We start from the raw sequence: 25,000 nt of genomic DNA on the forward strand, positions 1-25,000 counted from the left end.
ATAGAGCACATTGAATAGGAAAAATGTAAAATACAGGAGTAAAATACAGTAAAAATGCATTAAATCCTCCTGTAAAATTCTAATTCTTTTACAAATATTTTTTAAGTGCTGTTAAATGGAGAGAAGTGGAGACATTTTTAAACATGAACGTTTTAATAACTAATTTCTTAATTAATAATGATGACAGTGCATCATATTTTACTAATTATTAAAACTAGTTTTCAGCTTAAAGTGCGGCTTAACTAGGTTAATTAGGTTAACTAGGCAAGTTAGGTTGGATAAGCTATTGGATAACAGTGGTTTGTTCTGTAGCCAATCAAAAAACACTATTTTATAAGGGGGCTAACAATACACTACCTGACAAAAGTGTTGTTGTTGATCCCAAATGTAAGAGCAACAAATAATAACTTGATTTCTAGTTGATCATTTGGAATTAGATACATTGGAACATTGACCTGAATAATAATAATAATAATAATAATAATAATAATAATAATAATAATAATAATAATAATATTAATAATAATAATAATAATCATCATCATCATCATAATAATGATAATCATAATAATAATAATAATCATCATAATAATCATCATAATAATCATAATAATAATAATCATCATAATCATAATAATCATAATAATCATAATAATAATAATAATAATAATAATAATAATAATAAAATTAAAACTGCTTTCGTTCCAAGCAGACACAAAATTACATTTTACACAATAACAATAATGATAATAATAACAATAACAATAATAATAATAATAATAATAATAATAATAATAATAATAATAATAATAATAATAAGCCTTCAACTGTAAATATTGTGCTCATGAAGAATTATTCCAAAGACAAATGAATTGTTCTTGATGTTTACCTGTGTATGTTTTCTTGAGTGGATGAAATCACGCCCAGGTTGGCAACAGACACCACTTTTCTGCTCACCGATTGGCTGGAGACGTTTTCCGGTGTCATGGTGATTGTTGTCGATGACTCGTTCATACCCAGCAGTTTACCTAAGCACAGGAATCAACATTAGTTTGAGACTTAGTAATTTAGTCTCCACATAACAGTATTTATACTATTTCAGCTGACAGCGAGCTCTCTGCAACTCTCACAAGGTCGCCCAGTGAAGCAAAGTAGGGCTGTGCCCAGTCAGTAGCTGGATAGGAGACCACATGGAAAAGGTAGGTTGCTGCCAGAAGTGGTGTTGGTGAGACCAGAAGGGGGCGCTCAACCTGCGGTCTGTGTGGGTCCTAACGCCACAGTGTATTGATGGGGACTCTATACTGCTCAGTGAGTGCCTTCGTAAAAAGAGTAGGGGTTTAACCCCAGCATCCTGGCCAAAATTGCTCACCGTCCATCATGGCTTCCTAACCATCTCCATATCATAATTGGTTTCATCACTCTATCTCCTCTCCACCAATCAGCTGGTGTGTGGTGTGGGGTCTGGCGCAACGTGGCTGCAGTCACGTCATTCAGGTGGATGCTGCACATTGGTGGTGGATGAGGAGATTCCCCCTAATGTGTAAAGAACTTTGAGTGTCCAGAAAAGGCTATATAAATGTAAGGAATTAGTAATTATTATTTAATATTTCAGTACTATTTTGAAAGATTTCGATCAATTTAATGGCATCCTTTCACCCATTCTGCCATCATTTACTCAACCCTCACTAGCTGAAAACTTTTTTTTTCTTCCTTCTGTTGAACACAAAAGAATATATTTCTTACTATGAAAGTCAAAGGGCCAAAACAATCAGCATTCTTCAAAATATCTTCTTTTAGGTTCAAGAAGAAAGACATTCATAAAGGTTTAAACCCATACAAGGGGGAGTAAATGATGAGGGCAGTTTTTATTTTGGGGTGAATAAAAAAATAACAATTTTAATCAACAATATGTACAGTTGAAATCAGAATTATTAAACCCTCTTTAAATGTTTTACTTTTAAAAATTTTTCCCAATTGATGTTTAACAGCAAGGAAATTTTAACAGTATGTCTGAAAATATTTTTTCTTCTAGAGAAAGTCTTATTTGTTTTATTTCGGCTAGAATTAAAGCAGTTTTTAATTTTTTAAAACCCATTTTAAGGTCAAAATTATGAGCCCCTTTAAGCTATTTTTTTTGAAAGTCTACAGAACAAACCAATTGTTATACAATAACTTGCCTAATTACCCTAACCTGCCTAGTTAACCCAATTAACCTAGTTAAGCCTTTAAATGTCACTTTAAGAAGTGTCTTGAATAAGATCTAGTAAAATATAACAGGGTATATGCAGGAATCCTAAAAGTAATTTCAATCCCTTTTTAAAACTAAAGACCTCAGAATATTTTAAGACCTCATCACCACTCCTAGTTCTAATCAGCATCAGTACCTTTAATTTAATAATCAGTTAATAAACAGTAGTAGTTAAATAAATCAATGGAGCACAACCATGCAACAGAACTCAGATAAACTCGAAAGAAACAAAGCTTGAAAGAATAAATCACATGGTTGTTTTCAGTGACAGGCTTCAGTCACTGTTTAAACTCGTCTTTCTTCAACCAGGAGTACACAAACGTACATTTCCCATTTTGCCATCTGTTTCGCTCTATGGTTTCACTACATGTGGAGAGCTTCACATCACCTTCCCATGTTTGTCGCAATTTACGTGACATCGCCCGGACAGAGGAGCTTGGCTGGACGCGCCCCGGCCCGAACCAATTGCGTGGATTGAGCATGCCATTTGTAATATTAGGAGAAAAATAAATACATTTGTTTGTTTTTTTAAGAGTCAAACACTTTGGACAACGCTTGAACAAAATTTAAGACCTTGTAAAAAGGCAATTAAGACTTTTTAATACTTTTTAAGGGCCTTAAATTTCTCATAATTGATTTATCAACTTTTAATACTTTAAGACCCTGCGGATACCCTGTATTACTTACTATCATGATGGCAAAGATAAAATAAATCACGTATTAGAAATGAGTTATTAAAACTATTATGTTTAGAAATGTGTTGAAGAAATTTGCTCTCCGTTAAACAGAAATGGTAAAAAATAAACAGGGGGGCTAATAATTCAGGTGGGCTAATAATTCGGATTTCAACTGTATATAAATGCTACAATGAAAAATAAGTACAAAAGAGGTTCAAATATATAAGAGATTTATGACAACAGATGAAACATCTTGTGTCCAATCGCAAAAAGTTCTACATGTTTAAAACAATAAGGTTGACTAAATACTCACAGAATTTCAAAATCTGTCAAAACTCTTAAACACAAACCAAATTAGACGCATCTCTGTTGTGCATGAAGCTTTTAAGACATCCACTCAGACACCCACACACGTGCATCCGTTCATATTTAACTTCCAACGAGCCCAGAACGGAATGTACATGGGGTTAAAACAACCTCAGCCTCCAGTAAGAGCCTGTAATATTTGTAGGCCCACATTGGACTTGATTAAAACTAACACGAGCGGAGAAACACGGCGGTCGTGCAGGACATTAGCCGGAGATGGCGTGAATAAACCTCGCCGAACGCTAACAAGCACATAAAAGCAGAGCGCCGCTGCTCCTTAACAAGCTTCTTCAGGCAAATGTGCGCACAATACAGCTTAATGCGTCCAAACTGGACTAAATGAAAATGTTGTGTTTCGCTTAAAAAACACAGACAGACGCCTGCTTTTCTTTCTGAAAGGCACAAACTGCGGCCCACTTCAGCGCGGCTTTCAAATGTGAAAGCGCACAGTGATACATACAAACACAAATACACACGCTCGTTTGGAGGGCAAGGTTTCTGAGAGTGCTCATTTAAAGTCTTAAATCTGTCCATTAGGCTCCATTGTAGAGAAAATGTGGAGTAAATGAATATAGCGCGGCTTATGCTAAAAGCCCTTTGCCACAGCAACCAATTAAGAATAAATGATTGGCTATAAAAAGCGCCTCACTTCCTGTTCCTCGTCTGTAAATAGTGAGGCGGGAGGCACTCTCTTGGCTCATTAAAATGTGTGCACACGCGTGTCGTCCTGAGTGAAGGTATAGGCGGCTCTCTAAAAAGACAAGGCAGGAATCCATTGAGCGCAAATGAAAAATCAAAGCCGCCGTTTCTTTTCGAAGAGCGTCTGCTTCATTATGTCGGCCTAATGTTGGGCCGTAAAGCGGAGAGAGAGGTATTCCAATGAGCCAGGTGTGTGTGTTTGTTTGTTCCCGAAAGGCATCCCAACAAGCCAGATGCACACTAAACCAAGCTTTTCTCATCTTGGCTCGCATTCATCTGTTTTTCCTGTGCGCCTGAGCTTGGGTTTATCAGCTGGAACAGTTTGTTGAGCCAAGGAAAGAGGAACAAATTGCTTTAGGAGAAGTTGAAAGGTGAAGTGTGTGTTTATGCATCATTCATTTGAAAAGAGAACCGAAAGTAATGACTGTTTTCAAACATGTTTCCAGGTTCAGTTTGTCATTGCTCAGACTAGATATACAATTGAAGCAAAGACTATAGAATACACAAGACATGTCACTCGTATCTTTTTGAATGGGGAAAAGTGTAACAGTCAATATGGTGAATAAAGCCCCTTCTACTAGTACAGGAAAATACAATTACAAATCCCTTTATATTGTATTTTTTACAGCAAAATGATTAAGACCTCAGTTTACAACAAAAGGACGTCTCAACCAATGCACATGTGTAGCGCTGTGGTTTAACTTGAATAGTGACACCAATAAAGGGCAAGCGACTTACATTTCTATGGTAACCTCACGCATATATATTCAAACAACATTCATGAGTGACGATAGAAAAAAGAAAAAAAATCTATAAATTGTCCTTTCTTAATTTTTTGTGATGCATCATATTTGCTTATTTTTAAGTTGTGCATGGACATAAATAAAGGTTTTGTTTATAAATAAATAAAGGTTTTGTTATATACACACACCCCCAATGGCACTTTAAAAAAATGCATTTGATAAAAAATAATCAGAAATGGCTCTTTGCTGAAAAAAGGTTCCCGACCCCTGCTTTAAGCTGTATAGAAGTGTCTTGAAAAATATCTAGTCAAATATTATTTACTGTCATCATGGCAGAGATAAAATAAATCAGTTATTAGAAATGAGTTATTAAAACTATTATGTTTAGAAATGTGTAGAAAAAAAAAATCTTCTCTCCGTTAAACAGAAATTGGGGAAAAAATAAACAGGGTGTCTAATAATTCTGACTTTAACTATCAATATGTCTACCATTAGGGCTACACAATATATCGCTTGAGCATCAAAATCGCAATGTGTGTATCCACAATAGTCAAATCAGATTGATTAAATTGATTAAACTACTATCAAAACATAATAAAACTTACTAACTAAATGACTTAAAAATATATGAAAATAGCAATCTTTAAATAATCAACATATTAATACAGATATAACAGTATCTAGTATTATATCTACTATTATATTTACACACACTATAACTTAAACCTGTTTTGAATGTAGAGTTTTACATATAAAAAACAGTACTTAAATTGGCAATCAGGACAAGGTGAGCAGCTAAAAGAGTAGCAAACTTAAAAATAAACAAATAAATGCTTTCATATCAATCAGTTTCACGCGAAATAGTGCTTGAACACTTAGGACCCCCGGGTTCCTGCGGAGAACGGGTTACACATGTCTGGTCTAGATCTCCTTGGACAACCCGTGTCGGCCGTCAGCGGAGATGTTTAGCGGTGAACATGTGAAGTATATGTGTGTCAGATCTGCCTGTCTGAGCTTTCTGCATCAGCGGTTATATTCATAGGGACAGTTCGAGGAGCAGGACCAGCATTACACAAGAGGTTTTGTGTGTGTGTTTGGTGTTTAAATAAGCAGATTTAAATGTAAAAGGGCTGCTTTATTCGAGCTCTTCACCTGTCACCAGCACTCAGCCTGTTCATCAACTAAAAATGGGAGGTTTTCAGCTCTAGAGGGTGTGTTTTTTTTTGGTTATATGCCTATGCGCTGCTCTAGGATTAACTGTTTAGGTACAGCAATGTATTTACTTTAAAATAAAAAAATTAATGATGTAAGCCCATGTGATATACATTTATTTTTCACCTAAAAGTGCAACTTTTTTTGAGGACAATATTGTAACAGTTATTGCACCAGTAAATATATATATATATATATATACACACACAGCGGGGAAAATAAGTATTGAACACGTCATGTTTTTCCTGGGAATTATATTTTCAAAGGAGCCGTTGACATGGAATTGAACAAGATTTTGGTAACAACCCAAACAATACATAAAAATAAAACAAAACAAAAACAATCTGAATAATTAGTTACGTGTAATAACAATTGAATGACACAAGGAGAAAGCACTGAACTACTGAAATGTATTTAATGCTCTATATATATATATATATATATATATATATATATATATATATATATATATATATAAAAGGCTATTTTGGTGATGACAGCTTAAAGACGCCACTCATATAGAGAATTAAGTCACATGCATTGATCAGGTGTGAGTTTCTCAGACTTCAACTGTAAAAATCTTGATGGTTTCTGTGGGTCTTGTCTACCAAATGTTTATTTTGTATTTTATACTGCATTCAAGACAGGTGATTGGCTTGGCCATTCTACAGCTTGATTTTCTTTCTCTGAAAGCATTTGAGTTTCCTTGGGTATGTTTTGGGTCATTGTCTTGCTGAAATGTCCACCCTGGTTATCTTCATTGTCCTGATAATGTAGATGTTGGACTGAAGCAGCTAATATTCACCTACAATGACGATGGGCAGAGGGTTGCTGAATAACTTCTGAGAGATTTTAGCTGCTGTCTGGGCTCTCACTGCCTTTCTACAACTCCCTTTCTTCATGTGATCAATACTATTTTCCCTCACGTAACTTAATTTGTATATATACATACATACATACATACATGCAGGTTATGGTTGGGCAGGTTAGGGTAATTAGGAAAGTTATTGTATAACGATGGTTTGTTCTGTAGACTATAGAAAAAATATATAGCTTTAAGGGGCTAATAATTTTGACCTTAAAATAGTTCATAAAATATTCAAAACTACTTTTATTCTAGCCAAAATAAAAAAAATAAGACTAAAAAATGTTATCAGACATACTGTGAAACTTTCCTTGCACTATTAAACATCATTTTGGAACTATTTTAAAAAGAAGAATAAAAAAAAAAAATTAAAGGAGGGCTAATAATTCTGACTTCAACTATATATATATATGTGTGTGTGTGTGTGTGTGTGTGTGTGTGTCTTAATTAAGCTTTTTAAAGTCTTTCTGTATGTGATACTGTTAAAGCAGAGATGATTATATGTTTTCTCTGATCAAACAATTAATAAGAGAGACTAAAACCTAGTTACACCATTTAGCACTGCATTACAAATAATATTTTAGAAATACATTTGAATAATAATTACACAAAGGAACAGCTACTTAACATTGTAAAGATATTTCAAAATATCACTACTTTAGTATTTGTAATAATTTAAATAATAATAAATAAATCAAAAATAAATACATTTAATAAGCTAAAAAGTCTTCCTTTAAAGCTACAAATATGCACAAAGAAAGTATAACGTGTTTAAATGGTTGCAATAAAGCCGTAAAACAATTTATAGAAGTTATATCACCGTTTTACAGGTTTTAAACAAGTAATGAGAGACTAAAATTTAGCTAACAATCCAACATTGCATTAAAAGACTACAATTAAATAATTTAAAAACAGCTACTTAACATTTACTTTAACATTCTCGAATCATTGTTAAATATACGCAAGCTCAATGCAATTTAAAATATTAATTAGAAGTGCACTGAAATAGATTTTCCACACCCAGTTTGTAATTGGTCAGATAAACAAACAGCAAAGCGATTTATAGGTAATCGTTTCAAATCAAATGCCTAATTCAGTAACACCAGAAAACAGACAAAAATGCAAAAGATAATCAGCGTTTTTGAAAAATTGGTTGAGACATTGTCTAAATAGAAAACGGTATACTGTCCCAATACATAGCAGTCAGAAAAACAGTATGATAAAATATTAGTATTACAAGAATAACCAAATTAAATGTTACTTAATACAAAATATTCACAGCTTTTATATCTCTGATGCCTGAGTGATGTGGTCTTAAGGTGTTAGAGGGTGGTCTGATGGTTTTTAGGGCAAGAGCTGTAATTGTGAGTGCTTTAGGTGTTATTTCTAGATGTTTCCATCATTGGTGTTTGTGTTACCCTGTTCTCTGGTAAAGTCTGCTTCACTCATGCTGACGGGCAGCAGTAACTCTCCGACCGCAGGCTGGATCGACACGCTGAATTCATCTTCTTTAGTGCTGGAAGAGGAGAAAACAGCACCATCAGGACACCACACATACTTTATTCAGTTTCCTTACTATACATACATACAGTTGAGGGCAGAATTATTAGCCCTCCAGAATAATTAGCCTGTATATTTTGTCCGTAATTTCTGTTTAAAGGAAAGAGGATTTTTTTCAACACATTTCTAAACACAATAGTTTCAATAACTCATTTCTAATAACTGATTTCTTTTATCTTTGCCATGATGACAGTACATAATATTTTACTAGATTTCTCAAGATACAAGTATTCAGCTTAAAGTGCAGTTTAAAGGCTTAACTAGGTTAATTAGGGTAATTAAGCAAGTCATTATAATAATAGTTTGTTCGGTAGACGAGTGAGTGTCAACCGGTGGGCCTCAGCGATCCTGCAGGTGGGCCACGAGCTTAAAATGAACTCTCAATATTTTACTATAATTCTTGGGTTTTATTATTACTATGCTATATTAAAATGATGAAAGTAATGCGTTTTCTCCTGCTCTCTGATTGATTACTTCAAACTCGCCACAAAAACATGATTGTATCTGCAACTAGTTCAAGTCTGTTCATTCACAAACTGTGAAAGTCTCTCTGTGTATTTTTGTGTGAACTATTTAATATATCCGCATAGTTGTCCATGTCCTGTAAGTATTTCATAACGGACACGCGGCCATACAGGAGGATCTAGCGAGGCTTAACGTTGTTTCTGCCATAGAATAAACTTGCATATGAGCTTCAGACGCACTCTGGAGCTGTTCACTGTTCCTGTCAGCGAGCTCCCAATAATATCCAGCTGCAAACTCAACCCCCAGATCGACGCGTTTCAACAGATTTAGGGTGTTTTACTGTGTTTTAGAGTTGTTTGTATATTTTTTAATTGTAGATATTTAATAGCAGATATATCCAGTCAGTCCTGTTTAAAGCAGAAGCTGGTCTTTGCAATCTCACTGTTGACCTGTGGTTCTCTTTAAATCTGTGTATGTTTTGAAAAAAAATATATATATATATTTAAAATTATATGTAGTTTTAGTTTTATATATAACTGAATTTAAATAAAATGTTTTATATATATATATATATATATATATATATATATATATATATATATATATATATATATATATATATACACACATAGAGGAAGTTCAGGTCAGAATTATTAGCCCCCTTTGAATTTTATTTATATATATATATATATATATATATATATATGATAGGTGATAGTGATATAAATATATATAAATTTCCCAAATGATGTTTCACAGAGCAAGAAAATTTTCACAGTATGTCTGATAATAGTTTAAGTCTTATTTGTTTTATTTCGGCTAGAATAAAAGCAGTTCTACTCAACTTATTACTGACTGTTTCAACTGTTTATTTACAATGAAACAGCTCCAGATGAACATATTTCTTAATTTGGGAATTTGATATGGGTATCCCTTACTTTCACAGCCCAATGTTTACAGGTATGATTAATTACCCCTTGAGCACTTTTTGTTTGATTTGAGATTACTATTTTAGTATTTATCATCAATTTAATTTAGCTTTTGGAGGACCAAAAAGTCATCTATTTAACATCCAAATATGCACAAAGAAAGTAAAATGTGGCAATTATCACTGTGATTACTAAAGAATGGATCTAATAAAGCCGGTGAAACATTTTAAGGAAGTTATAACACTGTTTCACAGTTTCTAAACGAGTAACAACATTTTGCATCCACACTGGAGACTAAAATTCAATCTATTTTGATTTCGGTCCCCATTCTCTCATCCAAAAGAGTAAAAGAATAAAGTTATTGATTGTAAGGTTTGCCAATTTACTTTGTAAGTAGCCAATTAGCTGCGAAACAGAACTGTTATTACCATCCCACCGGATCAATCATCGCTGATCCACAGAGGCGAGAGAAAAAAACAAGCGAGAGAAAAGGATGAAAGTCTTTTTCTGTTTTCATATTCGTATCGATTAGCATCATCACTGTTTGTGGCCTGGGTTATAGGAAAGAAGACTGTCGGGTGCTTCGATAAAGACTGAAATCTGACATTAAAGTCCCATCATGAAGAGCGGCAGGCTGGGAAATAGGAAGCTGATAAGGAGTGAATCCAGAAACGGGAGTACAGGGTCAGCCTGGAGATCAGGTGATGAAGGGAAACGGGCTTGAAAAAGATTCAGAGACCAAATAAGCAGGCAAGAGATCAATGTGAAAAATAAATCCGGGTATTTTATTCTAATATGGCGTAATATCTTAAAGTTGCAGCGATAGCAAGGAGCCAAATCCCTTCTTAAACCCGACTTTCGTCCTGGGACGTCTGTATATATGTGTACATATATACAGTTGAAGTCACAATTTTTAGCCCTCCTGTGATTTTTTATTTCATTTTTAAATATTTTCCAAATCATGTTTAACAGAGCAAGGAATTTCACACAGTATTTCCTATAATATTGTTTTCTTCTGGAGAAAGTCTTATTTGTTTTATTTCGCTTAGAAAAAAGCATTTTTTAATTTTTTAAAAAACATTTTAAGGTCATTATTATTAGCCCTCTTAAGCAATATATTTATTTTTAATGTCTACAGAACAAACCATCGCTACATGATTTGCCTAATTACCATAACTTGCCTAATTAACCTAGTTAAGACTGAAATCTGACGTTAAAGTCCCATCATGAAGAGCGGCAGGCTGGGAAATAGGAAGTCGATAAGGTGTGAATCCAGAAACGGGAGTACAGGGTCAGCCCGGAGATCAGGTGATAAAGGGAAACAGGCTTGAAAAAGATTCAGAGACCAAATAAGCAGGCAAGAGATCAATGTGAAAAATAAATCCAGGTATTTTTTTGTAATCCAGCATAATATCTTTAAGTAGAGGCGATAGCAAGGAGCCAAATCTCTTCTTAAACCCGACTTTTGTCCCGGGACGTCTGTATATATGTGTACATATATACAGTTCAAGTCACAATTTTTAGCCCTCCTGTGATTTTCTATTTCATTTTTAAAAATTTTCCAAATCATGTTTAACAGAGCAAGGAATTTCACACAGTGTTTCCTATAATATTGTTTTATTTTTAAAAAAACATTTTAAGGTCATTATTATTAGCCCTCTTAAGCAATATATTTATTTTTAATGTCTTCAAAACAAACCATCGCTACATGACTTGCTTAATTACCATAACTTGCCTAATTAACATAGTTAAGACTGAAATCTGATGTTAAAGTCCCATCATGAAGAGCGGCAGGCTGGGAAATAGGAAGTCGATAAGGTGTGAATCCAGAAACGGGAGTACAGGGTCAGCCCGGAGATCAGGTGATAAAGGGAAACAGGCTTGAAAATGATCCAGAGACCAAATAAGCAGGCTAGGGATCAACGTGCAAAGTAAATCCAGGTATTTCTTTCTAATACGCCATAATCTCTTGAAGTAGTGGTGATAGTGAGGAGCTGAATCCCCTTCTTAAACCTGGCTTTCGTCCCAGGACACACAGACACGCGTGCAGGCCTGACCTACGCCCACTCGTCTCCATGTCATTGAACTCACATTGGATCCATTAGCCCACATAATCTAGCGGTGGCCCGTTCCCTCGCTCTCGCTCTCTCCGGCTCGGCTGTTTATGGTGATGTTATTCACGCCTGGCTATTTCACTGTATCGATCACAAAAGCCTCCGGCGTAATCGAAAAAAGAAAAAACAATTACAAGCTTTGTGGAGAAGTGTAATCACTCCAAATTGGATTATTATTTAAAAAAAAAAAATGTAATGCATATTATTACCATTCACACGATTCGGTAATCATTTATTTTTTAAAAGCAGATTGAAAAGGGGAGCAATTAATTTGGTCTTATTTCGACCCTGTGTAAGCATAATGAACAATCTGTAATTTAATCTGTATAATGACATGCCGGAGCCATCATAATGTGCACGCACAGCGAGTGTGTACTCATGTTTTTGCTGAATGTTGATGTTTTTTTGAGGAAAGCAAAGACTATTATGGCTATTATGTGTCTGTTATACCTGATCTAAGGGATTTAGTGCTACTAACGTAGAATGCCTGAAGGTACGGATGTGATTGAGTGATTCTGGTGCTCTTTCTTATTTTGCTGTATATTATTTGCTATATAGTGTATGCAGTGCGTATGTGGTGAATTGTTACCAGAGCTGGAAGTTTGCAGCTTGTGTGGAGTCATTAAAGTTCACGCCCATGGACACTGTTACTGATGCCTGCGGCTCCAGACGCTCTGAAGAGAGAGAGAGAGAGAGGAAGAATATCAGTCACCTTTCTGACTAAAGATTCAAAACTATAAGATCAATGTAACAGAGTGATATAGACAGATATAAAACTCACAAGAAGAAATGAAAGAAAGAGAAGAGTGGTGTAAATTAGAAAGAAAGAAAAAGAAAGAAGAAAGAAAGAAAGAAAGAAAGCAAGAAAGAACAAAAAGGAAAGAAAGAAAGAACAAAAAAGAAAGAAAGAAAGAAAGAAAGAAAGAAAGAAAGAAATAACAAAAACAGACAGAAAATAAAAACTGAAAGTAAAAAAATGAAAGGAAGAAAGTAAAAATGGAAAGAAGAAAAAACTAGAAGAACGGAAGGAAAGACAGAATGAAGGACGGACTGATAGAAGGAAGAACAGATTGACTGCTGTTGGAGCCATTTTATGGGTTGCAATTTTCTTTCACGCCACTAGAGGCTGTAAATGGTATTTATGCTCTCCTCACGTGGAGCTGAGGAGTGTAGAAGAAGGTCAAACAAACTTTTTGACCGTCATGGCTGTGAGAACGGGTTTATATATGTTTTGATGTTTACTTCTTTAATTTTGACAAAATGGACAATAAATGGATTGGAATATCCAACTTTATTTACAAAGGTATGGACGTTTCACTTTATTATTAACCCGTTCATGCAACAAACGCGTCAGAACCAACGACCAAAATATATGCATCTACACTTAAAGTCAAAAAGTTTGACCGCTGTTTGGAGCTGGTTTTGATAAAGAGCTTTATTTGCAAAGTTTATAACAAAAGACTGAACCGGATCATGCTGCAGACTACAGGAAAAGTCGAATGATCCGATCCGCAGGAAGAAGAGGGGCGCATTGATTGCTTGTGTAAAGTGGCGGCTGGATTGGAAAGGCTGTTCCTGGGATTCGATGAGCATTACCGCTGTGTTTGTCCAACTGGTGAAGCAACAAAGGAGCTACGCGTTTGGCTAAGGAGCAGTGCACGAGGACTCCATTGTTTCTTCAGTCCTGATCTACACAAGCATTGGATTATGAAGGTATGAGATGTGACATTTTTAAAGCTCGAGCTACCATCAAACTGACTTGACATTTTACATGGCCATTTAAAAGAAAAAGAGGGTGTGCGCACACAGTAAAAAAAAGGGTCTGTCTGTTTGTTTGTTATGGTTTGTCAGTGTTTACAATGAGTTTGTGTCAAGCATGTGCTGTGTATATGATGTAAATAATCAGTGAATGTTTTACGGTTCAAATGGCTGATAAAAGCGAAACTGGTGTTTCAAACTTGACCGATCCTGACGAGGATCAAACACAGGTTGTAGAGGGTAATGGTAAACATGACCAATTGGTTCAAAAACGTGAGATTAAGCTTACTAAAAAAGGGTTTTTGCATAAAGTTGATATGTTGCAAAATCTTAGAAAATCTAAATTTGAAAAAGCAGCAAATCTCAAAAGGACACTAAATGATCTTATGACTAACCCTGACAATGAAAGGCAGGTTAAAAGCACATTTGAAACATTTCAATCTCAAGTCAAAGAGGCAAGGGAAGCACATGAGTCTTTATTGGTTTTATTACCCATTGAAGAAAGAGAGAAACATGAAACATGGTTTAAAGCAAAATTGCTGTGGGTTGAAGAATTTTGTGCTGTTGTGAATAAATGGATGGATCAGCGTCAACTTGAAATGCAGTGTGCTGATAGTGAAATAAATCCCAATGATAGTGTTTCCAATGTTGAAACCCGGGTGAGCAGTAGCAGGTCGAGTCGACATAGTAGATCCAGCTCTAAATCCAAGTCATCTGTCCAACAAGCACGCATCCAGGCGGAGGCTGAAAGAGCTGCTCTTGTTGCTCGTGCAGAATCTTTAAAAGAAAGACATGTTATTGAGGAGCAAGTGGAAAAATTGAGGAAGCAAAGGGAGCAAATGGATCTTGATGCTGAGATAGCAGCTTCGACTGCAAAGTTATCAGTTCTCAAAACATTTGAGCATCAAACCAGTGGAAGTATGGTGTCCGATGGGATGGAATCATACCTTACCAAAGGAGCAAAGCCAAAAGCAGCAGCTTCAGTTCACCTTCCTGTTAAATCAACAGTGGCCACTACTTACAACTATGATGGTCTATCATTATCACCAACATCGAAAAGTGTGCAGCAGCCACATGCTCAAACTTCTGTTCCAGTGCACAAAGGGGTTGCAACACACAGTACACGGCCAAGTAGACCCACCATAGGACATCAGGCTTCTTCAAATGCTGTGGATCAATCGCATACAGTATTGAGTGTGCTGAAAAAACAGCAACGAATGACAGAGTTGTTAATTCAGCAGCAAAAGGCTAGCTACCTTCCTCCACGTGAAATTCCAATATTTGAAGGAGATCCTTTACAATTTAATTCATTTATGAAAACTTTCCAGTATTGTGTTGAAGACAAAACAAACAGCGAAGGAGATTGCTTGTATTTTTTAGAGCAATATACAAAGGGACGTCCAAAGGAAATTGTTCGTAGCTGCATGAACATGAGGCCTGAAAGGGGTTATCAAGCAGCTGTAGCTATGCTTAAGGAGCATTTTGGAAATGATCATCTTGTATCTGCTGCCTACATGGAAAAGGTGCTTCAGTGGCCAGCAGTCAAAGGAGAAGACATTACAGCTCTTCAAGATTATGCTGTTTTTCTACGAGGTTGCTGTATTGCTATGTCAGAGGTACAGTACTTACAAGAACTCGATATGCCTGCCAATTTGAGAACCGTGGTTTCAAAGCTTCCATTTAAACTAAAAGAGAAATGGAGAACTGCAGCATATGATTTTCTAGATCATCGTGATCGCAGAGCATCCTTTAATGATCTTGTCTCATTTATTGAGCGACAGGTTAAAATCCTTTCTGATCCAATATTTGGATGTATTCAGAATGTGGACAAAGGAATGATCAGTAGGCCGAAGGAGGTGGACAAACGTAGTCCACAGTTTATATCAAAGTCTAAATTTAAAGGCAACAGCTTTGCCACCAGTGTTACTGATGTTGATGGACACACAGCCAAGGAAACAAAGGTAAAGACTAAAGATTCGAACTGCCAGTTCAAAGCCAGAGTGAGTAATCCTGTCACTTGTTTGTTTTGTTCTCAAAATCACTGCTTAGAACAATGTAAACAGTTTGAGAAAACAAAGCACAGGGAAAAGGTGAGCTTTTTAAAGGAAAAGGCGGTTTGCTTTGGCTGCCTGTACACTGGACATCGCAGTAAGCATTGTGCAAAACGTTTAATTTGCAAAACATGCCATCAAAGACATCCTACTGTTATGCACATACACTTCAAACAGAAAGTTGATACTGCTGTTAACACTGATGGCAGTCTCCCTATGGAAACAACTACACCAACAGTAAACAATGCACTTGTATGTACACAGGCTTGTAATCATACAGGGGCTGGGAACAGCAAAGGCATTCTTCCTATACTTCCAGTACAAGTTAAGTCTGCTTTGGGCAATAAAGTCATCCAGACTTATGCTTTTTTGGATACCGGCAGTACTTCTACATTTTGCTCAGAGAGTTTAATGAGGAGGTTAAATATAAATGGACGTAAGACAAAGATTTCACTTCTCACAATGAGTCCCAAATCTACAGTCACAAGCTATGTTGTAAACAATTTGGAGATTGCAAGCCTCTCTGGTGAAAACTTTTACAGGCTACCAGAAGTTTACACACAAAGTAAGATGCCTGTAAGCCCAGCTAACATAGTCAAGAAAGAGGACTTAGCTGAGTGGCCATATCTTGATTCTGTACACATTCCACACATTCAAGCTGACATAGAGTTGTTGATTGGTACCAATGCCTCTAAGTTACTTGAGCCCTGGGAAGTTGTGAATAGTCATGGAGACGGGCCATATGCTATTCGAACCCTACTGGGGTGGGTTATAAATGGTTCAATTGGTAGTTGTCAAAATGAACGTTGCACTGCTACAGTGAACAGAATTGATGTTAAAAAATTGGAATTGCTATTGGAAAAGCAATATCAACATGACTTCAATGAGAACTTATTTGAAGACCAAGAAGGTATGTCTAGAGAGGATGCTAAGTTCATTGAGATCATGAAAGAGTCTGTAAGCCTCAAAGAAGGACACTACAGTTTGAAACTTCCTTTCAAAAGCAAGAATGTTAATATGCCTAACAATCTCTCCGTTGCCAAGCAACGTCTCCTTGGAATAAGGAAAAAATTTGAAAGAAACAAGGAATTTCAGCAGAAATATACAGACTTTATTAATAACATGGTTGACCAGGGTTATGCTGAAGAAGTACCAGAACAGGAGCTTAAGCAAAATGATGGAAAGGTTTGGTACATTCCCCATCATGGAGTGTACCACCCCCGTAAGGAAAAGTTGCGGGTTGTTTTTGACTGTGGAGCAGAATTCAAAGGAACTTCTTTAAACAGTCAGTTACTGCAGGGTCCTAACTTAACTAGCTCATTAATTGGAGTTCTTTTAAGGTTTAGGCAGGAACCAATTGCCTTTATGACTGACGTTCGGGCAATGTTTTACCAAGTAAAAGTTACTGATGAGGATAAAGACTTCCTTCGTTTTCTGTGGTGGTCTAATGGTGATGTAACACAAGACATCATTGAACTTCGAATGACTGTCCATCTATTTGGAGCAGTTTCTTCACCTAGCTGTGCATGCTATGCTCTAAGAGTGAACGCAGAAGATAATCAAAACAGTTTTGATTCAGAGGTAATTGACACAGTCTATAAGAATTTCTATATGGATGACTGTCTGAAGAGTCTAGCATCTGAGGAAGAGGCAATCCAGATGGCCAAGGATCTTTCTGCGCTCTGTCATAAAGGTGGGTTCCATCTCACACAATGGGTCAGCAACAGTCGTAAGGTTTTGCAATCCATTCCAGAGCAAGATAGATCCAAAAGTCTTGTTGAGCTTAACTTGGACTGTGATCACTTACCAGTAGAAAGAGTTCTAGGTCTCCAATGGTGTGTGCAGACAGACTCGTTCAATTTCAAGACTGCCTGCAAAGAACGAATGCACAGCAGACGTGGAATTTTGTCGGTGATCAGCTCAATCTATGATCCTTTGGGATACTTGTCACCAATGATACTTCCAGTCAAGCTCATTCTACAGGAGTTATGCAGGACAAACTATAGCTGGGATGATGAGATTCCACCAGTTCTTGACCAGCAATGGTCCAAATGGATTACCAGTCTGAATTATCTGAGTGCCTTTAAGGTTGATCGATGTTTGAAGCCACATGGGTTTGGAGAACCAATTCAAGGTCAGCTACACCACTTTTCAGATGCCAGTGAAAAGGGATATGGCTCCGTGACTTATCTTAGACTACAGAATAGTGATAATGCCACTCATGTCTCCTTTCTTCTTGGCAAGTCTAGAGTGACACCTCTTAAACCAGTCACAATCCCTCGACTAGAGCTAACTGCTGCTGTTCTAGCCGCTCGCATTGATAAAATGCTCAGAAGGGAGATTCAGCTAGATTTAATGGAATCATGTTTTTGGACTGATAGCACATCTGTGCTGAAATATATTAAAAATGAGAACAAAAGGTTTCGTACCTTTGTGGCAAACAGAGTTTCTGTTATCAGAGAAGCTTCAGAAGTTACCCAGTGGAAGTACATCCACACTTCTCTCAATCCAGCTGACGATGTATCTAGAGGAATGACCGTTCAGAAGCTCATAACCAGTAAGAGGTGGTTAAATGGCCCAGAGTTTCTGTGGAAACCGAAAGAAGAATGGTCAGATAACGGCATTGAGATGGACATTTCTGATGATAGTGATGATCCAGAAGTTAAAAGGGAGCTCACAACAAATCTTGGAGCTGTAGAAGATGTCAGCAATCCCACTCATACACTAATCGCATACTTTTCTGATTGGAGACGACTCAAAGTGTCAGTAGCTTGGCTGCTGAGACTAAAGGACATTTTGCGGGAACTGAGCTGCCAAAGAAAGCAGGCAAGCATACCATCAGATGACCTGAGAAATGTGAAACGCAAAAGACAAAAAATTAAAATTTCAGGTCAATGTTTGACTTCAGATGATCTTTTAAAGGCAGAGAAAGCTGTCATTCAATTCTGTCAACGAGAGAAATTCAGCAAGGAAATTGCTTCGTTGGAATCTGGAAGATCTAAAATCAGAAAGGATAGTGCTATTTACAAGCTGAACCCTGTTCTACAAGATGGACTGTTGAGAGTTGGTGGTCGGCTTTGTAAGATTGCAATGCCAGAAGAAATAAAACATCCTGTAATTCTCTCTAAAGACCAGCATGTTTCAAAACTTATTCTTAAGAACATCCATGAGCAAATTGGTCATGGTGGAAGGAACCATATTCTTTCTACATTAAGAAGGAAGTACTGGATCACCCATGCCAATTCAGCTGCCAGAAAAATCCTTTCAAATTGTGTCTTTTGCAGGCGACAGAAAGCAAAATTAGGTGAGCAAATGATGGCAGATCTACCTGGGGAAAGATTAACTGTAGATCTTCCTCCATTTACGAATACAGGAGTGGATTACTTTGGTCCGGTTGAAGTAAGAAGAGGTCGCTCTCTTGTAAAACGTTATGGTGTGATCTTTACCTGTATGGCCAGTAGGGCAGTCCATTTGGAGGTCGCCTATTCTCTAGACACTGACTCTTGCATTAATGCACTGCGTAGGTTTATTTGTAGAAGAGGGCAAGTGTCTCATTTAAGATCTGATAATGGAACCAATTTCATTGGCTCAGAAGGAGAACTGAGAAAGGCCCTCGCAGACTTGAATCAAAACAAGATTCAGAAAACTATGGCATACAAAGGCATCAAATGGAGTTTCAATCCACCAGCGGCTTCACACTACGGAGGTACATGGGAGCGTATCATAAGAATGGTAAGAAAGGTATTATCTTCCGTTCTACATCAACAAACATTGGATGATGAAGGATTACATACCTTTCTTTGTGAAATTGAAGCTATCCTAAATGATCGACCTCTCACCAGCATATCTGATGATCCAAATGATTTAGAGCCACTTACACCAAACCATCTACTTACCATGAGAAGAACACCAATTCTTCCTCCTGGACTGTTTAATGAAAAGGACCAGTATGCAAGAAGGAGATGGAGGCAGGTGCAATATCTCTCTGACCTCTTTTGGAAGAGGTGGATAAAAGAGTACTTACCTCTACTCCAAGAACGACAAAAATGGACCATGGAAAAACGTAATTTTCAACCAGGTGACATTGTTCTTATTGCAGACAATGTAGCTCCTCGCAATTCTTGGTTGCTTGGAAAGGTGCTCGAAACATTTCCAGATCAAAAGGGTTTAGTTAGATCTGCTAAAATCCAAACTAAAACGAATGTTATAACGAGACCAGTAACAAAATTGTGTCTTTTATTAGAAACATAAAAGCTTTGAAGAAATCATGAAAACATAAGCAGAGTTGCTTGTTATGTTGTTTGGTTGATAATTTAAAAATGTAAGGTTGTGTTTAAAGGGAAATATAGAAAATGTAATGTGTTTTCTTTTTGAGACTCATGGCTCCTTATAGAAATATGTTAATTTAATTGTTTATCTTACTCCTATTCATAAACAATTAGGGGCTGGTGTGTTGGAGCCATTTTATGGGTTGCAATTTTCTTTCACGCCACTAGAGGCTGTAAATGGTATTTATGCTCTCCTCACGTGGAGCTGAGGAGTGTAGAAGAAGGTCAAACAAACTTTTTGACCGTCATGGCTGTGAGAACGGGTTTATATATGTTTTGATGTTTACTTCTTTAATTTTGACAAAATGGACAATAAATGGATTGGAATATCCAACTTTATTTACAAAGGTATGGACGTTTCACTTTATTATTAACCCGTTCATGCAACAAACGCGTCAGAACCAACGACCAAAATATATGCATCTACAACTGCTGTGAAAGCGCAACAGTACAGAAGTAAAGAAGCTCATCCGTTCTCCTCTTTCTCGCCATGAAATCCATCTTTGTGATGCTTCAACCGCACAAACACGCTTCAATTTAATGTAAGAAAAGCCAGAGCTGTCCTGTGAATGAAGAAGAGCTGTTTTGATCACACACAGACACACACACACGCACGGAATGTGTGTGTCTGATGAAAGTACTTCTGCTAATCAATACAGTGCCTGAACTCATATCAGATACATTAATACAGCAAGAAGCAAAAGACGTGTGTGAATATGTGTGTATGTGTGTGTGTGTGTGTGTGTGTGTGTGTGTGTTGACTGTGTTTTACCAATATCTGTGTAAAACAGTTGTAACGTAACTCCCTCTTAACATTTCTTAACCCTATTACAAACGATCAGGCAGAATTCTTCAATGTTTAGATGGCCTGTGATCAGTTTAAATACAGTTAAATACTTGAATTACTTTACTACATATCAAATGCAAAAGAAAGAAAGAAAGAAAGAAAGAAGAAAAATATTACAATAAAAATAAAACACAATATTTGAAGTGGATCAAAAATGTAATAAATGTTGTCCCAAGACATGAATGGGCATTAATCAATACACTTTTTGGTTTTTGGACAACTTTGATGAAATGTTTATAAATAATGTAAATAATCTAAATATACAATAATATTAGTGTCAGGTTTACAAAAAACAAAACAAAAACAAAAAACAAAAAATCCCAAACAAAAAAACAACACAAAAAACAAAAACACACACAAAAAATACAAAACAACAACAAAAACAACAACAAAAGAAAAAAGTAAAACAAACAAGAGCACAAAAAAGCAAAACGAAACACACAAAAAACCCAGCCTGATATCACAAGGAAACGTACCTATTTTACCTTTTGTCAGTTTCTTACGAATTGCTGTGAGAATGCGTTAAAAAACCACGAAACCAAAAAACAAAACAAAATTAAAAACAACACAACACAAAACAAAACACCAAAACCAAAACAAAACACATACTACAAAAAACTAAACAAAAAATAAAATCAAAAACAAGAAAATAAAACAAAGAAACCAAACCAACACAAAAGACATCACATACACAAAAAACACAATAAAACAACATAACAAAAAGATACCAAAGCAAAACACAAAACAAGAAAACAAACATAAAAAACTAAACTAAAACACACAAAAAACACCACACACACACACACACACACACACACACACACACACACACAAAACCAAAAACACAACACAACACAAAACAAAACTCCAAAACCAAACCAACAAACAAAACCAAACAAAGCACATAAAAAACAAAACAAAGCAAACACAACAAACTAAAAACCTAACCAAAACCACAACAAACAAAAATAAACACAAACTAAATGAAAAGTCAAAATAGTAAGTAAAAGACAAAACAAATAAAAAAACAAAACAGAAAACACACAAACAAAAACTAAAAACAAAACAAACAAACAAACAAAAAAAAACACAACACACACACACAAAAACCAAAAACAAAACAAAAACACCAAACCAAAAATAAAAAACAAAACGAAACACAAAAAAACTAATTTCACACACAAAATTAACACGACACAAAACAAAACCAAATAAAATGCATAAAATAACAAAACAAAAAACAACAACAACACAAAACAAAGCAAACACAAAAAACTAAAAACTAAACCAAAAACACAAAACAAAACAAACTAAAATATACACAAACTAAATGAAAAAAACAACAAAAAACTATACAAAATACAAAACAAAAACACAACATGAAAAAATTTAACAGAAAAAGCAGAACAAAAAGAAAAACCAAATCAAATCAAAACAAAAAAACACAACAAAAACCTAAACAAAACACAACACAAAAACAACAAAACAAACAAACATCAACAGACAGACAGATAGGAAACAAAGTAGAAGTTGCAGAATATGATGTGTAAACACGGTTTGTTAATATTTCTAAATAAATATATAAAGATCACACGGTTGGGCCAATTTCAGAATTTGTACTTCAAACTCTTTCTTTAAAAAAAAGCAGCAGCTATAAAATAAGTCCTGTGAGCCATTTACATCATGAAAACACAGCTAACTCTAGTGTGAGTGCAGTGTTTACACTCACCGACAGCATTAAAGCAGTGGATGTTCTGTGCGCTGGAGCCCTTCTGGGAGATGTGGACGTTCTCCAGCGTCTGCTCACTACTGTTGCTCAGTGTCAGCTGCAGGGACACCATGCTGCTGTCATAAATGCAGGGCTGCCGGGTGAAGCGGTACTGGCCGGACAGACCTTTACCCGTCATCCTGTGGAGCAGCTCATGGGACGTTTCCGGCACAAACACTGGGTAACTAGCCTAAGGGGACACACAAGAGTCTGCATCAAACTGACAAGCAGGAAAATACAAAACAATACAGACGAATAGAACTTAATTTCGAAACAAAAAAGAAACTAAAGGTAACTAAAACAAAACAAAATTAAACTAAATGGAATGGAACCGGAAATGGAACTGGAATCTAAACTGAAACCGGAAATTAAACCAAACTGAAAACAAAACAAAACCAGAAATGAAACAAAACACAAGGAAACAAAACTGGAAATGAAACAAAACAGAACCATATGAAACAAACAAAAAAAAAACAACTGGGGTCCGTTTTTTGTACATGGATTACTCAATTAGCTGTATTTGGATATTGATGATTTGACACGATCCAGGATCGTTTAGTTCTTCAAAACTCACCTGAGACTTGTTATCATAGCAACAGTTGTGGTAGCTCAAACCTGCTAGGGAGCAGGCTCATTTCATATAAACAGGATTAGATCGGGTCAGTTAAAAAATATATATTAATAAAACTTATGCAGTCTGCACTCCTTAAGTAATAGTACAAAGACTGTCACCTGGTGGTTCGAAGAGAAAATTTATTGATTTGAACTTTTTTAGATACAAACACGTACATGCACAATCTTCGATTTTTTTTTTTTAAAAGGATAATAATTTATGCAGTCATGCACGTGTTTTAACTGCTAATATGCCGGTGATTGACATTTACCTACATTAAAATGCTTTTTTTGATGCGAAATTTATAGTTATTCCTTACGCCAATTAAAAAAACTTGAGTAGGCCTAGGCTACTGTAATAAAGAAAATCTCTAAATGTAAAACTAAATACATTGATATGCATTGAAATACATGATAAATACTCTTGACACATGAAAGTGTAAAGCCTGCATCTCACAACAAATGTGTAAAGTTATTGCGTGTCATCACAAACTGTTTACTGGTAATTTTATGTAATTTTGCTCACATGGATAACTGAATATTAATCTGATGATGTTATTACACTGCTGTGCCATCAGCCAATCATTGCACTGCTGATCATGATTTCGTGGATCGATAGATCTGTCTTTCACAACACACGTAGCGATCTTAGATCAGAAACAAATGAAACAAACAAACATACAAAAAAAAAAACGGAGACAAAACAAAAGAAAAAAAAACAGAAACAAAACAAAAATAAAACCGGAAACAAAAGAAAAGAAAACTGGGAACAAAACAAAAAACCGTAAACAAAACAAAACTGGAACTGAAACAATACAAAACCAAATGAAACAAAACAAAACAAAAACGTAAACAAAACAAAATCCGAAACAAAACAAAACTGGAAACGAAACAAAACAGAACCAAAACAAACAAAACAAAACAAACAAAAAACAGAAACACAACAAAAAAAAAAGCGAAAACAAAACTGAAAACGAAACTAAAAACCAAATGAAACAAAACCAGAAGCAAAACAAAAAAAACCCAGAAACAAAACAAAAAAAAAACGAAAATGAAAAGAAAACCGGAAACGAAGCAAACCAAAACAAAACCGGAAACAAAAAACAAAACTAAATCGGAAACAAAACAAAAACAAAACAGACAGAAACGAAACAAAACCAAAAATTAAACAAAACCAAATGAAACAATACAAGACGAAACCGCAAACAAAACAAAACAGAACCGGACATAAAACAACACTGGAAACTAAACAAAACCAAATGAAACAAAACAAAACAAAACCGGAAACAAAACCAAAAAGGTTTCTGAAGATTAGAAATGGAAAGCACAACATGAATCAAAATGAAACTTTAGGATTATGATCAGCAGCAGTGTCTTATGGATAATTTAAGGTGCTACATGCAGGTAATTGGTAATAATAAAGAATATAATCAGGTTGCATTGCTCTTAAAGGAATAGTAGTGTTTGCATCTCTTTGGGAGATCATAGCCAGTTAATAAGTGAAGACCAGAGGTGGGTTTGATTTGGTTCTGTAGAGGTGAACATAAGCAGGTAATAAGTGAAGACCGGGGGCTGGGGGGTGCGCCATTGCAAAACCTATTCTACTCGCCTATGTCATTTTTTACCCACACAATCAAATTCAAAACTGGAAACCGCCCAATCTGGCAACACTGACCAACACCCCATTTTGATCTTATGCAGAAAAAGGATTTAAGCATGTTAAAGTGTGTGGAACCCTGTGAGACAAGAGTCATTCTT

General features: G+C 35.8%; 1 protein-coding gene across 2 annotated transcripts in view; it reads right to left on the bottom strand.

Annotated features, from left to right (window-relative positions):
- The window catches only part of ap3b1a (adaptor related protein complex 3 subunit beta 1a), a 117,144-nt gene that overhangs the window by 20,073 nt on the left and 72,071 nt on the right, over positions 1-25,000 (bottom strand). For both annotated transcript variants that reach the window (XM_056445931.1, XM_056445930.1), the window contains exons 17-20: positions 22,592-22,820; positions 12,468-12,552; positions 8,229-8,326; positions 890-1,028 (exon numbers count right to left, since the gene is read on the bottom strand). In XM_056445931.1, coding sequence (XP_056301906.1) covers positions 890-1,028; positions 8,229-8,326; positions 12,468-12,552; positions 22,592-22,820 — 551 coding nt within the window. The remainder of the gene's footprint in view (positions 1-889; positions 1,029-8,228; positions 8,327-12,467; positions 12,553-22,591; positions 22,821-25,000) is intronic.

Source organism: Danio aesculapii, chromosome 21, assembly GCF_903798145.1.
Source record: "Danio aesculapii chromosome 21, fDanAes4.1, whole genome shotgun sequence".
Taxonomy (NCBI): Eukaryota; Metazoa; Chordata; class Actinopteri; order Cypriniformes; family Danionidae; genus Danio; species Danio aesculapii.